This window comes from Nanorana parkeri, unplaced genomic scaffold, assembly GCF_000935625.1.
Source record: "Nanorana parkeri isolate BGI_ZX_2015 unplaced genomic scaffold, ASM93562v1 scaffold1081, whole genome shotgun sequence".
NCBI lineage: Eukaryota > Metazoa > Chordata > Amphibia > Anura > Dicroglossidae > Nanorana > Nanorana parkeri.
The window spans coordinates 464,012-483,448 of record NW_017307349.1 but is presented as its reverse complement, the minus strand read 5'-3'; the positions used below and the strand labels follow the sequence as shown (position 1 = coordinate 483,448).

General features: G+C 41.4%; 1 protein-coding gene across 5 annotated transcripts in view; it reads right to left on the bottom strand.

The window, feature by feature from the left end:
• The window catches only part of RALGPS1 (Ral GEF with PH domain and SH3 binding motif 1), a 302,170-nt gene that overhangs the window by 94,267 nt on the left and 188,466 nt on the right, over nt 1-19,437 (bottom strand). For all 5 annotated transcript variants that reach the window (XM_018567671.1, XM_018567673.1, XM_018567674.1 and 2 more), the window contains exon 9: nt 4,623-4,760. In XM_018567671.1, coding sequence (XP_018423173.1) covers nt 4,623-4,760 — 138 coding nt within the window. The remainder of the gene's footprint in view (nt 1-4,622; nt 4,761-19,437) is intronic.

Sequence of the window (19,437 nt, the reverse complement as noted above, 5' to 3'; positions counted from 1 at the left end):
GCATTGCTGTATAATGTATTGCTGGGATTTGTAGTCCTCTATAGCTTGTTGTTATGATGCATTGCTGTATAATGTTTTGCTGCGTGATGGAGCTCTGTGGAGGATCAGTGTCTTTAGAAGCGCTTCTGTGCTCTCTTCTTTCGGTGCGGCGGCGCCCCTCCTGATCCACCATGGAGACTTAAAATCACTTTATCCACGTCTCTTCTCCATGACAGATTGGAATGGGCAGTGCCAGGAAATTAGAAGTGAGGCCAGGAGCGGCTCTGTAATTAACAAAGCAGCACCGGAGAATAAGTGGGGCGGTTTAACGGAATGTCTAGCTTCACCACTTGTTTTGCAAAATGTCAAAAAAAATTAAAAATCCTACTAGAACAGTTGATCAGTTATGGGTTTAATTAGAGTTACTTTAATTGATGACAGGTGTGTACTGTCTATTATTTAACATCAGTTTGAATGTGATTGGTTAATTCTGAACACAGCCACATCCCTAATTACATTTATGCAGCCACATAATTTTTTTCCCCACTAAACAATTTCACTTTGTTTTTTAAATGAATTGTACAGATTATAGGTCCCATTAAAAGGTGGAAAAAATCTGAAGAGATTTATCTTGATCTGATTTTTTTACAGCTCAAAATTCTAGCATGTTTACAGGGGTGTGTAGACGTTTTATATCCACTATACACACACAGCCTGGAGCACACACACACACATATGTACATGTATTGTCAGTATAAAATCATACATTAATAATTAAAAAAAAAGGAAATAAAACTGACCCCAACCATTATAGTTTCTGATAGCAGAACACTAGACGGATCCTGTCACTCACTGAGTATACAGCTCTGTATGCTGCTATTACCCGTTTAATAGTACAGAGCATGTGATTGAGGAACAATGTATAGGCTTATTAGAAGTGTATTCTTCACTCTCTAACAAGGTCTCCTCGGCACACTCCACTTGTTCTGACTGTTCTTCATTGACAGGAATTTCAAGGGGAAAATCATCAATTTTATGGTTGCTTTGGATAGCTTCCCTATTATTCTTGGACTGTGCAGTACCTACTAGGAATTGGAACCCTTTCCTGTCGTCGCCTCCAAATGTAACATTTAAGAGGCGGGAGATCGCGTGATACTAGAAAACAGGGGTTTTGCCAGCTAGAGTGACAAAATATCATTTTCATTCATAAAATGTGACACTTAAATGAAAACAACAGTCGTGTTAATTAGAAAAAAAAACATTGCTCAAAACTGGATCAGGATGAAGCGTGAAAATATAATCCCATGAAGCAAAGTGAAGCTTTCTCATGTGGAAAATGTTCTGCTTGTTGGAAGGAAACCTTGGATGCAATGTTGGACAAGTATCTAGGCAAGCTGGGGCCAGATGGGTATGTGGGGTCAGTTCATCAACATTTTTTTTCATCTGATAAGCTTAAAGGGAACATTTCACGACAGTTGTCACGTAGCAAAGCTTAAAGTATATGTTACCCCTAAATTTATTATTTGCAGATAACTGTCTTTCATACTATGTTGGTGTGTGAAAATGTAGACTGTTGTTTTTGTATTTTCTTTTGTGAACACAAATACCTGGTGATCCTGCCAGTCCTTCTTTCTTTGCTTTCTCAGTCTGACCACACAGAATCCAGAAGCAGATCCATGCTGGTGTGGTCAGTCTGTGTGTCACTGTTTTCCTAATGGAGTTACAGGACGCTGCGCCAACCCATGGTGTGTGTGTAGTTCTGTAGGCAGTTTTCCAGACAGGCCCCCCTCCCAGAACTGCCAGGTTGATTGACAGCGGCTCCCTACCAGAGCCTTGCTGTAAAACCGCAATGTACACACAAGGGGAACGTGATTCCCCAATGTATGCCATGTCACAAACAGCTGGCCCACCTATAAAGCTGTAAAGCTGACATAACATATAACATGACTTATTCGCTAGGCTGAATAAGGAACATATAGAATGCTGTGCAGTCACATGACTGCAAAAACAAAGAATGAAAGAAGGTAGAAAACATTTTTTTTTAGTAAATTAATGCACTTACGGGACACGCATTACATTTGCTTTATTGTAATGTTATACATATATGTGTATATATATATATATAAAATGTTCACATATACAGTAGTTTTCAGTTTCAGATAAGATGTAGAAGGGTTCTGAAGGGCCCATTTCAGTTTAAAAGATATTCCGTTTTTGAAGGAGATTAGCAGGTTGAATTAGCAGGTTACCATATCTGCCAGGTAATCCACCACACTTGCACATGGGTTCCCTGCTCCACCTGCTATTATGAGGGGTAACTCACTCTACCTGATAGGTATTTTATTTATTTGACATTATAGCAGATGGATACCATCTACCCACCAGGTAATATTAGATGATTTAAAAAAAACACACCAAGGAATTGATCATTTGGTCTTTGATAAAAAGGTGGACCAGTGTTCTGCAGAGCTGCTGACTAACCAGCTCTCCCTAAACATTGCTTCTAAGCACTTGCATTAGAGACCACACGACCATTGGGTGGGCACTCATCATGAGACCGATGCTAAGAGGGTTAAGAATTCCAGGGATGGCATGAGGTACCCTTTTCCCTCGATTATATTTCCAATACCCTGTCACCTCTGTTATCTCTGAACACGAAAGAAGTGAGACTCTATGGGTGGGTGCAAAGGTTGGAACTTTCTCTCTGAGAGATATTAGAAGCTGGCGCGTGATTCAGTCCATCTGCGCCCAAGCATAAGGGAAATATCTGCATTGCCGAGGGGATTGTACATATAAAGTGGACAGAGAATGGCTTTAATTGACAGTGTGAACTTCCACTGACTCTCAAAAGTGAAGCAGTGAGGGCCACATGCCCTTTAGCGCATTTCTGCCACAAGAAGTTGAATCATTTTTTAGAAACCCAATCGCCTGACGCAATATGTATGCAAGACAGATCAGTGCTCAAACACACCACTCTGTGTCATTCCATCTCTGCTAAACTAATGTTCATTTGTCAAGCCCCCTTTCCTGCTATTCCACCTGACCAAACAGCACAACATGGCGGAAGCGGCAGAAAGGATTCCGTCTCCTGAGTTTACAACTCAGGCTTGCCAGACGAATATGTAAACATAAGCTGTGACCCCATCTCCGCACATTCCGGAGCATTCATCTTTCATTAAGGCTGTGCCTGCGACACCTGCGATCCGCACTCTTTATTTACCTAAGCAGATGATAAATAAGGGTGAGGTATTTCAGCTGCTCTCTGCACAGATAGGAAAAATGCAGACCCTTTTATTCACAGAATACACACATACCAAATAAGAACAATGTTCAAGATTCCTTTGTGGCTCCAAAGTGAACTACATATAAGAAAAGGTTTGCTACAAAATGGTTGTTGGATTAAACATCAGGATATTGCATTGTAAATGCTCCTGCCTTGTAGCTCTTGGTCTATTTTCCAGCAAAGATACTCTCAGGTAAACACTACGATGACAATTCAAATATATTCTGGTTGTACAATAACTGTACAATCTCTTATAGATTTACAAAACTTTGGAAGGACCTGCCTAAACAATCCTTTCTGTTTACATTAGGGATGCACCAATATATATCGGCCGCCGAAAGATATCGGCCGAAAATTGTACTTTTGGCATAATGCCGAAAGTGCCATTTTCTGGCCGATACAGTGGTGCATCCCTGCTTTCTCTCCTCCCCGCTGGGCACTGCTCTGTGTTCCAGCGGGAGGAGAGACACTGTCACAGGCGGCCGAGCGTTGCGGGAGGAGAGCGCTGTAAGCGGCTGGCATCTCTCCTCCCACACCGCTCAGCCTCCTGTCACAGATCAGAGGAGAGCAGTGTGGGCGGAGACAGCCAGCGCTGTCACAGGAGGCTGAGCTCCACTCGCTGAGTGTTTGTTAATAATTGAGGACATAGCATGTTTACTATATCCTCAATTATGAATGAATGGGAAGTGATCTACACCACCTCCTGTTCATTCATGATTGTGGTTATAGTTATATATATATTAATTTTTTTTTGAAAAAGTTAAAATAAAAAAACATTTTTGGTTCCGGCCTGGCATTTGTTTTTTATTTCGGTTTCGTTTCAGTTTTGACATTTTCATGGGTTAAGTGCTCGTTTTTTTTTTTTATATACTCACTCGAACCTCGGTCCTGCCTGGCTGGTAGACCGGTCTCCGCAGCCTCCCTCCCCCTCTCCAACGATGGAATGTCCCACTGTATTAGACATGATCACTCACAGATCCTTAGACCGCCGAAGTGGAGGCATATAAAAGGTTGCAGGGACCAGTCTAGCTGCCGAGGTTTGGGTGAGTATATCTTTGTTATTTTAGACCCTAGACCAAAACGGGCACTCAACCCTTGCAATGCGGGGGCAGCCCCACTGCAAGGGTTAATTTTTACTCCGCCCAGAGTTCTTCTTTAAGGCACAACCAAGCCGTCCACTCAACTGGTATCCAGTCTGGCAGGCCCTCACACTACATACGGTAGTTGTTGGTAGATCTGAATGGGATTATATTGTGGATGGTCACCTTTAGCCATATTTTTGAAAAGTGGTAGTCAGTTGGAACATTGCCACTGCACTGAACGATTTATTAAGTGATCGAAAGAGATGAGCAGTACTGACCATAACCACAGGAGACTTGTAAGTCGGCAATAATCCTCAGTATATTGTTCATCTGATTGGAGCGCTGCTCATTTTCCATGATGCTTCCAGAAGCCGGGTATGCGGAGTCCACGTAGATGAGATCTAACAGGTAGATTCCTATGAGCAAACACAGAACAGAACAGTGTCAGCAGCACGCCATATGCTATACAATAATTATTACCCACAAGGTAAAACTTAACAGTGACAAGAGAATATAAAGCATAGCAATTTCATTCAAATTATTTTATACAGCTATGCCAGCCACAGCATACCTATTAAAAGAGAACTAAAGCTCATTTTTTGTTTTGTTTTAGTTCACTTTTTGGTCACAGGAGTACATTTACTAGTGTACTTCTGTGACTCAAACTCAGCAAAAACCAGGCTACTGCCCACTATACGCTGACAGCGCAGAGCCGCATTGCAGCCAGCAAGGGTCCCAACAATATTGTCGGGATCCACCCCGCTGCCTGATTGACAGCTGGCTATGCCTCTCTAGAGCCAGAGACAGCTGTGCCCGCCCCTCCCATCTGTCCCTCTAATAAGCTCTGGAGGAACAGAGAGGAAAGAGGGGAATCCCTGCGGGGGTGGTAACTGACAGTCACTGCTCTCTGCATGGAGAATCCGTTAGCTGAGCAATCAGCGGTTTGCGATTGCTCAGTTCTCGAGGGTTAGAGCCAGCGTGTGACTGCTGCAATGTCACAACCCAGCTCAAACTATTATGAAGAGTATATTTTACTCTCCCAATAGTTCTCCTTTAAGTCTAAGGATGCTTTAAGGTAAACACCAGGCAAATACGCTTCAGTACAAATACAGCAAAAATAAAGTATCTCTTATCTCTAGATATATTAGCTTACAACAATTTGATATATTAGATTCCTGTCCTGTATGAACATGTATAAATCCTGCAACTTCCCTCTCTGTTCCCATATTGTAAACGGTTCCTAAAACTAGAGCACCCCCTAATACACAAGCTTCCTGCTGCTGAACCCATACCTGAACCCTAAACTTAAAATAATGTCTTACCCTTATTCCAAAACTTAGTGCACCTGTGGCCATACTATGATAATTAGAGTATTTACATTTCCTAATCAAACAGTAAATCAAGCCATCTCTGACCTCTCTAGCTTTTTGTACTGTGAAGGAATTAATTGTTAAAGATCACAATAAAATAAAAACTTTGAAGTCAGGTTTCAGGGGCTCGATTCACACTATTGCTTGATGAATGTGTATGCACTGACGCAACACGCCCCGACAGGAAAGCGTGAACCTAGTCTAGCAGCTTAGAAACAACTGCTGTTTGTTTACATTACAGGGCTGGCAGGATGCCAAGATTCTCATGCAATAGAAAGGAATAGGCCCCTTTCATACAGGCTGGCCCTGATCGGAGTAGTACGGATCAGAAGTCACCACTGTGACATCTGTGTCCATCCAGTTCTTTCCTCCTCCTTGCGATGGAAGTGGACTAAAAGTGCCGGACCCCATGTTGGACTATCAGGAGTCGGATATAATGTTAATTTAGTCAACTTAAACCTTTCCTCTTAGTTTTCGTCAAATAAAAATCTGATGTATCTGATGGTGATCTGATGTAAATGGACTCATGTCCCTTATATATCCGACTAGTATTAATTTCCTCATAATTTTCATCAGCTGCATGATTTTAGTGACAAAAACTAAATTAAAAAAAAGTTAATAGGGCTAAAACTATGGTGACAAGACAATACATTGCAATTTTCTCTACTGGAGATTTAGTCAACAAAACTAAACGAAAAAAAATTCAGATGACTAAAATACCACTAAAACACAACTAAAACTAAAATACCACTAAAACGGTATTTCGTTTTAGTGGTATTTTAGTCATCTGAATTTTTTTTGTTTAGTTTTGTTGACTAAATCCCCAGTACAGAAAATTGCAATGTATTTTTTTCATCATAGTTTTAGTCCTATTAACTTTTTTTTAATTTAGTTTTTGTCACTGAAATCATGCAGCTGATGAAAATTATGAGGAAATTCATACTAGTCGGATATATAAGGGACATGTGTCCATTTACATCAGATCACCCCAGATCTGGAAACAATCAGGTCCCATGAAACGGATCTCTGATCTGTTTGTTTTTCTAGACCTGGCGGTAGTTGGGAATAACGAGTGTAAACTGTTTAGACCCAGCTGCACATAGACTTTCATTGGGCATCCGATTGGGTCCGCCTGAAAAACTGACAGGAGGACCCAATCGGACCGCCCGTGTGACAGGGGCCTAAAAAATTTCTGTGCCTCTGTTTTGAACTTTGAAGAATAATTTATCTACAATGCCTATAGCTACAGAGGTAAATTATGGTTTGTTTTAAAGTGTAAATAGTTTAGCGTGCATACTCTGGGCACAGATTCACTCCACATTTTAACTCCCCCTAAGTCCTGAGCCCAACACTAACCTGATCCCTAAATTAAGCCCTAACACTAACCTATCTACTCTCTCAATATATACACATTATTCGGCAAGGAAGCCTCTGCACCCAATCCTCACAATTAAATAGCCAGCTATGTGTCACAAAACACCAGGCAAGAGGAGGTCAACATTCTGAGCCAATCTCTATTTAACATTGCAAACATGTTGCAGAAATTAAAGAAAGCCCATAGATGACATCAGCACTGCACTGCTACACCTTTGTTGTCCAGTCAGCAGGCTGGGGACAGAGAGGTGACGTTGCTGTATTTCTTACATTATTACAGAAAGTGGGGTCACCCTTCTGGTTATCCATGCCTTTGTGATGTACAAATCATAAAAGTGGCTAAACATAATCACAATTCTTTTTGCAGGTAATATGATTCACATACATGTGGTTAGCTGTTAGGCGGAGCTTAGCGTCAATGCATAAGCAATGCATTAGCCTGGAAGGCATCACATCGATATACCATGATTACTGAAGTGGATATATTCGACCCTCTGGATTTTAATGACCTCATCCTCTACCAACAATTGTTTAAAGTGTATAATAATTCCCGATCTTCCAGAAAAATGAACTGCCTATACCTACATGATATTTAAGAATTTTCACACTGAAGCGAATAACTCAATTTGCGTGTCACCAAGGTATACTTAACTTATTCTATCCCAAAAGTTTGGGCTGAGAAAAGAATTATGCCAAGTTTGTGAATGAGAGGCTTTGAGGAGCTGCTTGTTTGTCAGCGGTCAAGATATACAGTCATGACTTAAGTTAAGCTCAAACAGAGATTGGTCCGATCTTTGAAACATTTGGCTATGCTTGTTGCAGCTGATATGTGGGATTCTGACATTCTGGATTGGGTGCAATGCAATTTTCTGTTAAATATTATAAATGTTATTGAGTTTTCGAAATAAGAACAAGTAACAAGGCACAAAAACATTAGACTCTCCCAATTGCATTGCAAGTATAGAGGTACGAAAACTGAACGTAAGGTCATGGAAAATAATAATCATAATCCCTAAACAACACCCAAGCATAAACCAAGGTTCGAAGAGACACAGGACAGCGGCACCACGCTGCGGAGTTGCCTAGCCCACCCCTCAGAATACCTCTATGTGAGAAAAGGGATGAAATGCAATTTCCAATGTACACAACAATTCCAAACTGTATTTCAGAGCAACTACTTTCCATAGAAAGAAACAGGCTGACTCTACTCTATATCATGCTTTCTTCTTAAAGAATATAACAATGATCAACAGGACAAATAGAAAGAGAAATGACCTAGGTGGGGCCCTGGGGGCAGCAATTAAAAACAGAGGTTCTTCCCTTCCACAACTAAAATAAAAAAAGGTTCTGACACACTTCAATGCAACCAGCTAACAGACATGCCAGGTCTTATGGCAAAAGTCATGTGTACCAGGCCAGGCCCAGTGGGGTGATCCAGAATAAAAAAACGTGTAGGTGACAGGTGTTCATGAACGCAACTATATCCAAATTTGATCTCTATGCAGCAGTTGCACATTAAAATAAACATACGTTATTTCTTTCATCAAACCCTTCATCAATCACATCTTTCATTCTGTCCCCACTTCACACCCACGTTGGACTCAGACTTTCCACACAGGAACCTTAAGGTGAACTTTGTGGTCAAGGTATGTTAGCTTACAGACTTTTTAGGAGCTGTTGGGGAATATTTCTGTTAAAATCCAGACAAATTTGTCCTTCTGGGCTTAAACACAAGATTTTTGTGGTTACCCATGTAGGCACAAGAAGCGATTACCATCTCCCAAGGAAACTGTCAGCCTTCATCTTACATTAGATGGTTTAAAATAGCCTTGAGGATTTGTAATGCTCCCTTGTAGATAAAACTCACAGAAAATCTATTTTTAGATGGAAAAAGGGGATTCTAAAATGGGCACCAAATTCCTAATTCCAAAAACCAAGCTAAATTACTAGGATACATTTATATATTGGTAACATGTAATGCAGCTCTATACAGAGGACACAGAACTGTTCAGATCAATCCCTACTACACAAGGGATCTCTACCACACTCTTAAGTCCCCCCCAGCATTATCCATGTACACGCACACACAATGGCTAGTTTAAGAAGAAACTTTTGATCTACTAATACATTTTTGGATGGGAACTTGAACAATTGGAGGAATAAACATTTTTGTGTTTTTTTCCATGTATAAGTTTGAAAGAAAAAAAGAATATAATTTTGGGCAAATTTGGGAAACTTTGAAATCTAATACATAATGGCAAGTATATATGAAATCTGTCAACAGATGGTAACTTGTAGAACTGCTCACAATGTATTTTAGTGATTCATAGCATAAAATAACCACTTTGGCAAATATTGCTGTTGGTGCACAGTTTAAAGCACACACCTGTTAGAACTAAACAATTGGAGCTATCATTGCTGAATGTCACCTGAAAATTCTAGACTTGCTTTAATACTTCTAGTCACACATTTATTACAAACATGCAGCCATTGGAAGTCAGTAAAAGAGCAGATATACTGTATGTCTTTACTCATAAGTCAGTGATTTACAAAGCATTGAAGCCAGCTCATCATAATGACAGCCAGGCAACAAGCTTTTTCATTACATATGTCTATCATGATAACTTAATTTCAATTGAATGTAACACCCCCGTGCCAACGGTGGCCATTTTTTTTGTAGGCAATCAATCCAAAGGAGTATGCACAAGTGCAGTCCTTCTTGCCCTTTTTCAGTGATGTAGGGTAAAGGACAGACCATGTTGGAGCTACTCCTCTAACTGCAAGGGATAGGGTGACCAAACTGAGTTTGCAAGGGAGAAATGAAAGATTGGGCAAAAAGTGTAGCCATGCGACTGTTGCTAGAACTGTGCAGCGTGTTCATCTTTCATTGTCTCCTGACTCAAAGAGTTTCGTGGTTCCACAAATAATCAGCTGTGGACACATACAGCACTCAGTACGATGAGCTGAAAATAGGCTGTCAAGGGCAGCACGTTTGGTCTGACACAGAACGGCGAATTTCTGTTTTCAATTTGTCTGGACGGTGAACATCTGTGGCGCATTTACCCTGATGGCAGGAGGCGATGTATAGGATCAGACAGGAAGCGCGCTCCCCTTTCCTCAGGTGACCTGGATATACAAATTTTTTTATTGCAGAATATATAGTATTAAATGTCATATGCGTTTAGACTACATATAGTTCTTTGTCTCATGTGTCAGAGAAGCTTGGTTTATAAATAACAGACTGGCCTTATTGCTATATCCGACATGGAAAACATAATTTTTTTTCCCTCTAAGGACAGAGTAGATCACAAATAAGACTTATACTGCAATTACTCCGTAAGATTTTCACAAGCAACACAAGAGGTTTCAGCTTCACAGGCCTGGCAAATGTTCCTAACGTGGACAGTCCAAGGTTTTGAAGATGTCCCTGGATATTTTAGCTTCTGGTTTTCAGTTTTAGCAAAGCAATATATCATCATGATAGACTCATTACTTATATTGAACTTCTCTGTCCATTTGACTTAGAGTGGGCGTATCTTTAAACGCACCGTTTACATGATTCAACCTCCAAAAATTAATATAAATCATGAAAAGAGTACATTCTTCTTGTTGTGATTAACCAATAATCTTAAACAACACTGACCCTGAACTTTATCAAGAAATCTAAAAACTAGAGAAAGTCATATGATCTCTGACAGCTAGGAGCATTGTGCATGTTTCATATCATTAGAACCTGCAATAGGGGTCTGTTTTGATACAGGGACCGACCCTGTCTTGAAGACTTGCAAAGTATCAGCAAGGCACATTCATTCTGCAGCACTGCTAGGCAGGAAGAACAGTCTGCATCTGTAAAGAGCAAATAGGGGTAACCCCACACACATATATCATTACAAACTATACTTCGAAATAGCATTTCTAAAGCAAATTGATACAATTATTTATAGTAATCAGATCTCTTTCTGATGTGTACATTATATATCTATGTATATACACCAAATCAGCCATAACATTATGACCACCCGCCTAATATTGAGTAGGTCCCCCTCTTGCCACTAAAACAGGCCTGACCCGTCGAGACATGAACTTCACTAAACCCCTGTAGGTATGCTGTGGTATCTGTCACCAAGCCGTCATTAGCAGATCCATTAAGTCCTGTAAGTTGGGAGGTGGGGCCTCCATGGATCAGATTTGTTTTTCCACCACATCCCACAGATGCTCGATTGGACTGAGATCTGGAGAATTTGGAGGCCAAGTCAACACCTCGAACTCATTGTGTTCCTCAAACCAGTCTTGAACCATTTTGCAGTATGGAAGGGCGCATTATCCTGCTGAAAGAGGCCACTGCTATCAGCAAAAATCGTTTCCATGAAGGGGTGTACTTGGTCAGCAACAATCTTTAGGTAGGTGGTACAAGTCGAAGTAATATCCACATACATGGCAGGACCCAAGGTTTACCAGCAGAACATTGCCCAAATCATCATACTGCCTCTGCTGCCTTGCCTTCTTCCCATAGTGAATCCTGGTGGCATCTCTTCCACAGGTGAGCAACACATGCGCTGGGCCATCCATATGATGTAAAAGAAAACGTGATTCATCAGACCAGGCCACCTTCTTCCATTGCTCCGTGGTCTAGTTCTGAGCCTCACATGCCCATTGTAGTCACTTTTGGCGGTGGACAAGGGTCAGCATGGGCTGCGCCTATGCAGCCCTATAAGCAACAGACTGCGATGTACTGTGTGTTCAGACACCTTTCTATCGCAACCAGCATGAACTTTTTCACCAGTTTGAGCTACAGTAGCTCTTCTATGGGATTGGACTACATGATCCAGCCTTCGCTTACCACGGGCATCAATGAGGCGTGGCCACCCATGACCGTTCCAATTCTGGTGGAACTACAAGTCTCAGGATGGTGTGTTATGCTGAAGTTTTAAATTCGACAACAATGAGAAGACATCCGAATCTCTGCTCCCACCACGTCATTCCACTATTACATTTACAGACAGGTTGAGTCTCCCAGGACCATGAAAAATGAAATCCTCTTTGAAGATAATCAATGCCATTCGATACATACATACATTAATGGTTTCCAGAAACAGGACTCTGCTAGAGCTTTCCTGCTGTTTCATTCTCTCCTCTTAGGTTAATAAACGCAACTGCGTTATGCGATATTTCCACAAAAACATATATTTTTTTTTTTGCCATTGCGGAAAGAATGATTTCATAACATTTAAAATTCTGAAGACAGAAAAATATCAAACTTTGGTAAAGCTTTCTAAGAAGCGGTCTGAAAGGTTTTAGACCTCTTTTGTAAGAATTAATGTTGTCGGTTTCAAGGATTCATAACAAAAAACTGTGTTCCGCCTTTTGTGTCAGAACCATTTACAGCCTTTGCTTGAAGAGCTAATAAATAAATAAAAAAGGAAGGATATGCTGGAAAAAACACTGAAAACAAGAAAATAAGTAAGTAGCACACAGTGCTATCTTGGAGAACTACAATACATCTGTTACAGATGCCCTTTACCAAATAACAAAGAACTGCCCCGTTTATATCCAACATTGCCCCATATCATAAATCCAGCTTAGCTCCATGGACCGAAAACACACGTTATGGGGTTCACATACCTCCAACAGTCCCATACATGTGGAGGGATTAAAACATGAGCTCAAACTATTTAGGTATGATTAGCTAATAGGAGCTTTCCTTCCGATGCCTCAGGTGTTCGTCATGCTGATGCAATAGAGTGGCAGATACAGAGTCCAAACCATCTTAGAAGTACTCCATCTTCAGCCAAACATTCTGTACAATATTGTAAATACCTGAACATGTGCTGCAGTAAATATGTTGCCTACCTGCTGAAATCTGCTCTAGCTCTGAATGTGCTGATTAGTTTTGCTTGGGAAACCAATTACAATAATAACAGAAAGGAAGGGGGGAATGGAAACGTTGGCATCCTTAGCATCCCTGTTACAAACCATACAAAGCTTCATGTACAAAACCATAGAGGAGGACAGATGTTATATTGGAAGGGATGTATGGCTTTTATATACCATTTACAAGACATGCCAGCAGTAAAATGCAGAGTACCCGAAATTGCCTGCCAAGCACGTTGGATGTTTGAATTATCGTGTATCTCAATGACTATTAGAGCCATGTGTGGACGGTGATTAAATACAGAAAGGGTTGTTCTTTTTTTTTTCTTCAGAAATTACAGCATGCACTTTTGTTTATAATATATCTAACTATACAGTATATATTATTAGTTATTACTTCCTCGGTTCCTCTTTAAAATCGGGATAGGCGGAGACACCTAATATTTCCAGATTTTGCAAATTAGCATCCCTCTCAGGCTACCTCATGTACATTCTATAATAGCAAACTATGGATATAAACAAGGATTTATCCTCTATAACAGTCATTGATAATACTTTTTACAATAGGCTCTTCTGAAGGAATAGATAGCCTTTAACAATATGCCTTAATAAATCCCAAAGCGTGTGCTTGATACCAGCAGCTCAATGAGGGGGCTTATGATCTGTTTGTGCTTATTGAATAGAGCTGTATGAGTGTTTACTAGATCAGTACAAGTTTTATTTAAACAAAGTGTTCTGACCTGCCACATATTCCTGCCGATAAAGGCCGGAATATCAGGGCCATGTCAGAAACACCCTGGCTGTGTTCCATTTATGTATTTCCCCCCCTAGATGTTGAAATCTCAAACAGTGGAAAAAATATCTGATCCTGTATGAAAACTGACAATGTGAAACTGCTGGAGGGTCTAGTCACAAGTCAAAATCTGTCTGGACATCCTCATCCATTAAAAGAAATGCTTTAGATAAACAAGGTTCTCCATTAAAATGTATTTCATGTACACAGCTTACCCTCCAAACAGGTTTAGTCACAGAATTTATCGAATTATCTTCTCTGCAAACCCCTTCAACTGGCAGCCTACTGGTTTTCTAAATGGCTTGGAATGGGAACCGTCCAAAATTCAAGTTGGGTGTTCTTTGGTTCCACTATTGAATAGGTAGTTCACAGAGATGGAAGCTACATTGTACAGGTTTATGTGACAGAGATTATATACATTTCATACAAACTGAGGGACGTTCCTAAATATAGGAAAATTATGTTATCAAGAAAGATCATTGCCTTTCCATTGACTGATCTGCCCTGCTGTCAGGAATTCCTTATTTAATTCTCCTTCCAGTCTTTTATATGTACTGAGGAAAGCTATACTGGGAGCAGGGGGTGTCATTGCTTACTACATTTTGCAGATGTGGAACAAGCAGGCAGCCAGTTAAGTCAGCACACCTGACGTGCAATTTATAATTGGAGCAAGCCTGGCATCCTGGAGTTCTGCCATTTGCCCCTGCTGCAGATTTATAACGTACTTTAATTTAGAAGGCATATGCCGGTAAATAGCCCAATCGATGTGCAGCAAACAGCACGTGGATTAGACCACTTTTTTAAATTGATATGCATCTTAGTTACACTTTTGATGTAAATTTGCTCATTAAAGCCCAACTCTAGAGAAATTAAAAGTGTTTTCACCCCACAGACTGCAAGGGTTAACTGTATATTTATGACTAGGGTACAGGAAAAAGCTGTTTTTACTTACATGATCCCCGCTCACCCGGCAGTTGGTGCTCTCCTCCACTGCCCTGCTGCTCTGGCTGTGGACTACCCCAGAGCCGCAGCTAGCTCCTTTTGCGCCCGAGGCAAGAAAGGAAAATTGTGCCCCCCCACCCCCAACAGACGTGTGCGATATGTGACGTCATGCGTCCCTCCAGAAAGGCGGTGCGCATGCACAGAATGCACTGGTGGCCAAATGCAAAATAGCATAAAAATTTGTTTCATTTGACAATTTGAAACTAAAACATTTTTAGTTTCCATTCATTCCGAAACTATTCTCAGTCTTTGCACATGTCTAGTAATATGTGTGCATGAGTGATGAGTGTGTGTGTGTGTGGGGATTTTGTTTTTTCTAATTATTTATTTCTACTCTGGGGGGGCTTTGGGGAAATATTAGGGATCTAAACCCCTGACATTTCCCTTTTGAAATAGAAAAAGAGATTGAGGACACAGAGTCCTCTGACAGCGGGAAACCGAGGAGGAGCTGGAGCCTGTACCGCTCCTCTTCTCCCTGCTGAGCTGCGGCTGTGTTGGCCGCCTGGTGCCCCTGTTGCCAATGGCGCCCTGTGCTCGCCATGGCAATGGGGGGTGAGGGGGCGCAGTCAGGCCGGCCCTGGCTGCGCTCCCTCTCAGCTGCGCCTGAGGCGGGTGCCTCACTCGCCCCATGGTAGCTACAGCCCTGGACTATCCCTTAGTGTCCCCACGTACAATGCAGGGTTATGGAGCCTAATCTGTACTTGATGATGTCCGCAAACCTTAGGAGGAGCAGAGGCTGCAGGCACCAGTCTAGCAAAACTGTTTTTCCTGTCCCCTAGGCATAAACAAGCAGTTAACCATTGAGGTGGGGGCAGCACCACTGCAAGGGAAAGGTTTTACTTTCCCTGGAGGTGGATTTTAAAGTAAACCCTTTGGGAAAGTAATATAGTGGATGCCATTGCTGACCTCCTTCTGAAAAATCTAGTTGCCTGATTGCCATGCTCACACTCTGCAGAGGACCAGATCTGCATATGTGTCCCATGAGTAGTAAAAGACAGTTGGTCAACAAGATGGCCAGACAACCAGAATTTTCAGAACCAATATTTGCAGACTCCGTATTTATGCCATGATGTGTTTACTTTAAACATGGCACCATCCAAATATTTGACGGCCTGTTCATGGCCAGTATGAGAGACTGGGAATAGCACCTATTATGTGCAATGTGCTGGCAATGAGTACGATATAATGGGGAGGGGTGTCAGGCTTTAGACTGCATATCAGGTCCTTTCTCGCTGCAAAGAAAGAGATGAAATTCTAACATTTACCGTAACTTTTTTTTTTATAGACAAATATATGAGGAATTTGAGAATTTCCAGGGTATGGAGTTCAGTTTGTAAATACAGAGTGGTCAAATCATCGGTAATTGTAGAAGATCTGTCCAATCCTGGCATCATCCCAAATAAGATGTCAGCTGCCAGTGCCAGTGGACATTGATAAATTGCTGCACGCTGACTTCCTGCCTTTGTGTCATTTTGTCAATTACACAGAATTTGTTCCAGTGATGGGAACAAGACGTCTCTTGACCCACAAGGTCTCCCCTGAGCGTGGATTATAATACACGCAAACCACAGGGACCTCACAAGCCTCTGCCAGCTCGAAGAATGTTGACGTTATTTCAACGCCAATCTCACACCAGACGTACGTGGCTTTTGTGTTGAAAAGCAAAGTCATTGGGAATTATATGTTAATCGGATCACTGACACCGACAAACAAAAAAAGATGTGGAAACGCGGTCAGGGCCCCCACTGGGAATGCTGGGCGATTTGTAAAAATGACAACATGTTAAACACTGCGATGAAAATCCATCATGGAGATGACTGTCAAGGGAGAACTTGTACCTGTTTCCAGATATAACCTGGAAGTATAGTATATCTGCAGGGACTTAAAACTTTATAAGGTAAAAACTAATTGCAAACATTGGAATGGTGCACTGTTCTTTGTACAGCATAGTGCAATATGGCAGAGCTATAAAAATATATAATATCATAGTGCATGACTGTGGAGGAGAGTGAAAGCTGAGATTGATGTGAATGGTACAGTGTTCTCTGAACAGCGATGTGGTATATGTGAGAGCAATATAAATGTATGACAATAATAGTGTGCAAATGTGGATGAGACAATAGAGTGTAAGCTCTACGGGGGCAGAAAGTGATCTGAATAGTTCAGAGTTTTCTGTGCAGTGTTACATTAATAAAGCTCAACTCCAGGAATTATTGCCTCAATACAAGGGGCATGTGTATTCCTACTGGAATTTTGGTGTGTTTTGTGTATTTCTTTCAGATGTGTGCAGTATTCCAGTGTGAAACTTTGCCTCTGTGGAGGAGCTTTGTGTAAAGCTGGCCATACACCTTACAACCATGTGCGATGGTTGTAAGGTCATTAAAATTTAATACGACCTGCCCATCTTGGACAAGCAGATCGTACTTGCGATCATGAGGGGAGGGCTTGCTGATGATTGCAATGCTGAGCGGGCAGTGTGCACTTGCGCACACCGGCCCGTGTGGCTTTCGTCTTCCGAGCACGCAACCAACGTACGATTTTCAGCGGGTTTTCCAGCGTGCTAGGAAGACGAAAGTCGTGCGACCGTACAGTAGATGCGGTTGCACGCTGCCCATACACCTGCCGATTATCGCACGATCACGGGATCACCCGCGATTATCGTACGATAATCGGCAGGTGTATGGGCACCTATAGAAAGACCGGTCACTGCTGCTCTCTTTCCTTGTGTAGGGTGACTGGTCATGTATCCGCCCCCTCCTGAAATTTTTTGCAGGCAGCCTGTAGTGGGTGAAGATTGCTGGGCTCCTTCCACAGCTCTGCTCTCTGCACAGGCAATGCGCAGCACAGTGATGATGTCACCCCTACTTTAACAAGGTATGGACTAGGCTTGCAAAGGCATCCGCCGCACACAGCGTAGATGTATGTGCTTTTTGGCTATTGATGAACGTCATAAAATGCCCGGAATTCAGCTTTAAGTTTTAAACATATTTTAAACAAACTTTGAGAACTAAGGCCGTCTTTTTTCCTTGGTTGCTGTAGAAACCCTCAGACAGAAGGTTGATTTACATTTATATGGCATTTGCATGGGTCACGTGGGCTTTGGACAGAGCGGAAAAAAACAAACACTTGCAGGCGATATCGGACCCCTGAGCTTTCCGTGTGGGTACATGTCAGGAACATCTGTTTCGCTCTACACGGCTACAGAACAGCTGCAGCTGATTGGGGCTTTATTGACTAATCATGACTCATTCTGGTTTTATTATCAGGCTCAACTGGCGGGATCGCTGTCCAATGGCAGCCACTTCAAGCGAAAAGCCTCCATCGATTCCTCAGAATGACACACAATGACCAAATTCTGCATAGTAACATTATCCTTTTAAACACTAAAATCAAACTTTATCTTTTTATTCCATAAAAATAATAATAACAAATATAAAAGTTACAAATACTTTCCATGTGATTAAGCATTTTATTTAGATATAGAACATACTTTTCCTATCGCTTCAGTCCTGATATCAAAAAAAGAAATCCTGTTTCCCAGCATGCATTACAGCTCTCCTACAGCTGCTATAAGCTACACTGTGCATTACAGAGTTACCAACAGAATGATTCCAGAGGCTATTTGTTTTTTAGTTCGACAAACATAGGGGACCTTTTCATTCAAATCACTCATGGCAACTAGAAGTATTTTAAAAAGTGAGCAGCGATGGAAGAATACAACAGAGTAATGCTGAAAGAGTGGCAAACACTCTTAGGTCAGAGTCCCTGACCTACGTATACATTTACTTTAAGTTGCATCACAGGTAGCCAATACTTCAAAGGATGCAGTCAATCAAAATGCTCCAGCTCACAGTGACCTGGCAGACAGATTTTGGTCAAGCTGAAAAATAAAAGGACCTGCTGCTCACTATATACAAAACAAAACCTGTTCACTGTTTCATGGCTGCATCAGGAGTTCCGGTGAGGAGATTAGGTTGCCGGCTTTAAACAAAAAATGAAGACATAAAAATTAAGCTTGGCCGAGGATAACATAGGATAAAATGAGCGAATGAGGTCATAACTAAGATAGGATGTAAAATCGTAATATAGCTGGATATAGGACCTGATCTTCCAAGAGATAAGCTGATTGCAATTAGAGTCTCAGTTGGTGCCTTAATTGAAACAATCATGTCAGAAATACATAGGAAGCATTGCTGAGCTCTCTTTCTGAGAGCCAGCAGGGTATAGATGGTGCCATTGTTTTTTAATGAAAAAACAAGAAAAGAACGCAACAATATTGTGTGTTATCCAAGTGACACCAGCGGACAGAAAAGAGGGGTCATGTGTGCACTCACAAAAGACCTGTAAAGGTCATTATAAACATCAGTTGTGGGGGGCCAACACAGGACATCACTTGTGAAGTGGAAAAATCTTCGATTTCACGGGGCAATCATCAGCTCAGGCTGTTTAGTGTCACTCAAAAGTGACACTTAATTTAGGAGTTCCATCTTAAAAATGTATTCAAGTATCTTAACGATTATCAAAAATGTAGCTTATTGTGTATCACTCAGCCGTAGATCCTCAAATCATCTCTGAATTGGCGCTGACACTGTCCTTCCTTCTGGAGGGGGGCTACTTTTGTTCCCCATGGTCTCTGTATGTGTTGTAAAGTAGCCACCATTCCAAGGTCACTCCTGTGATGGA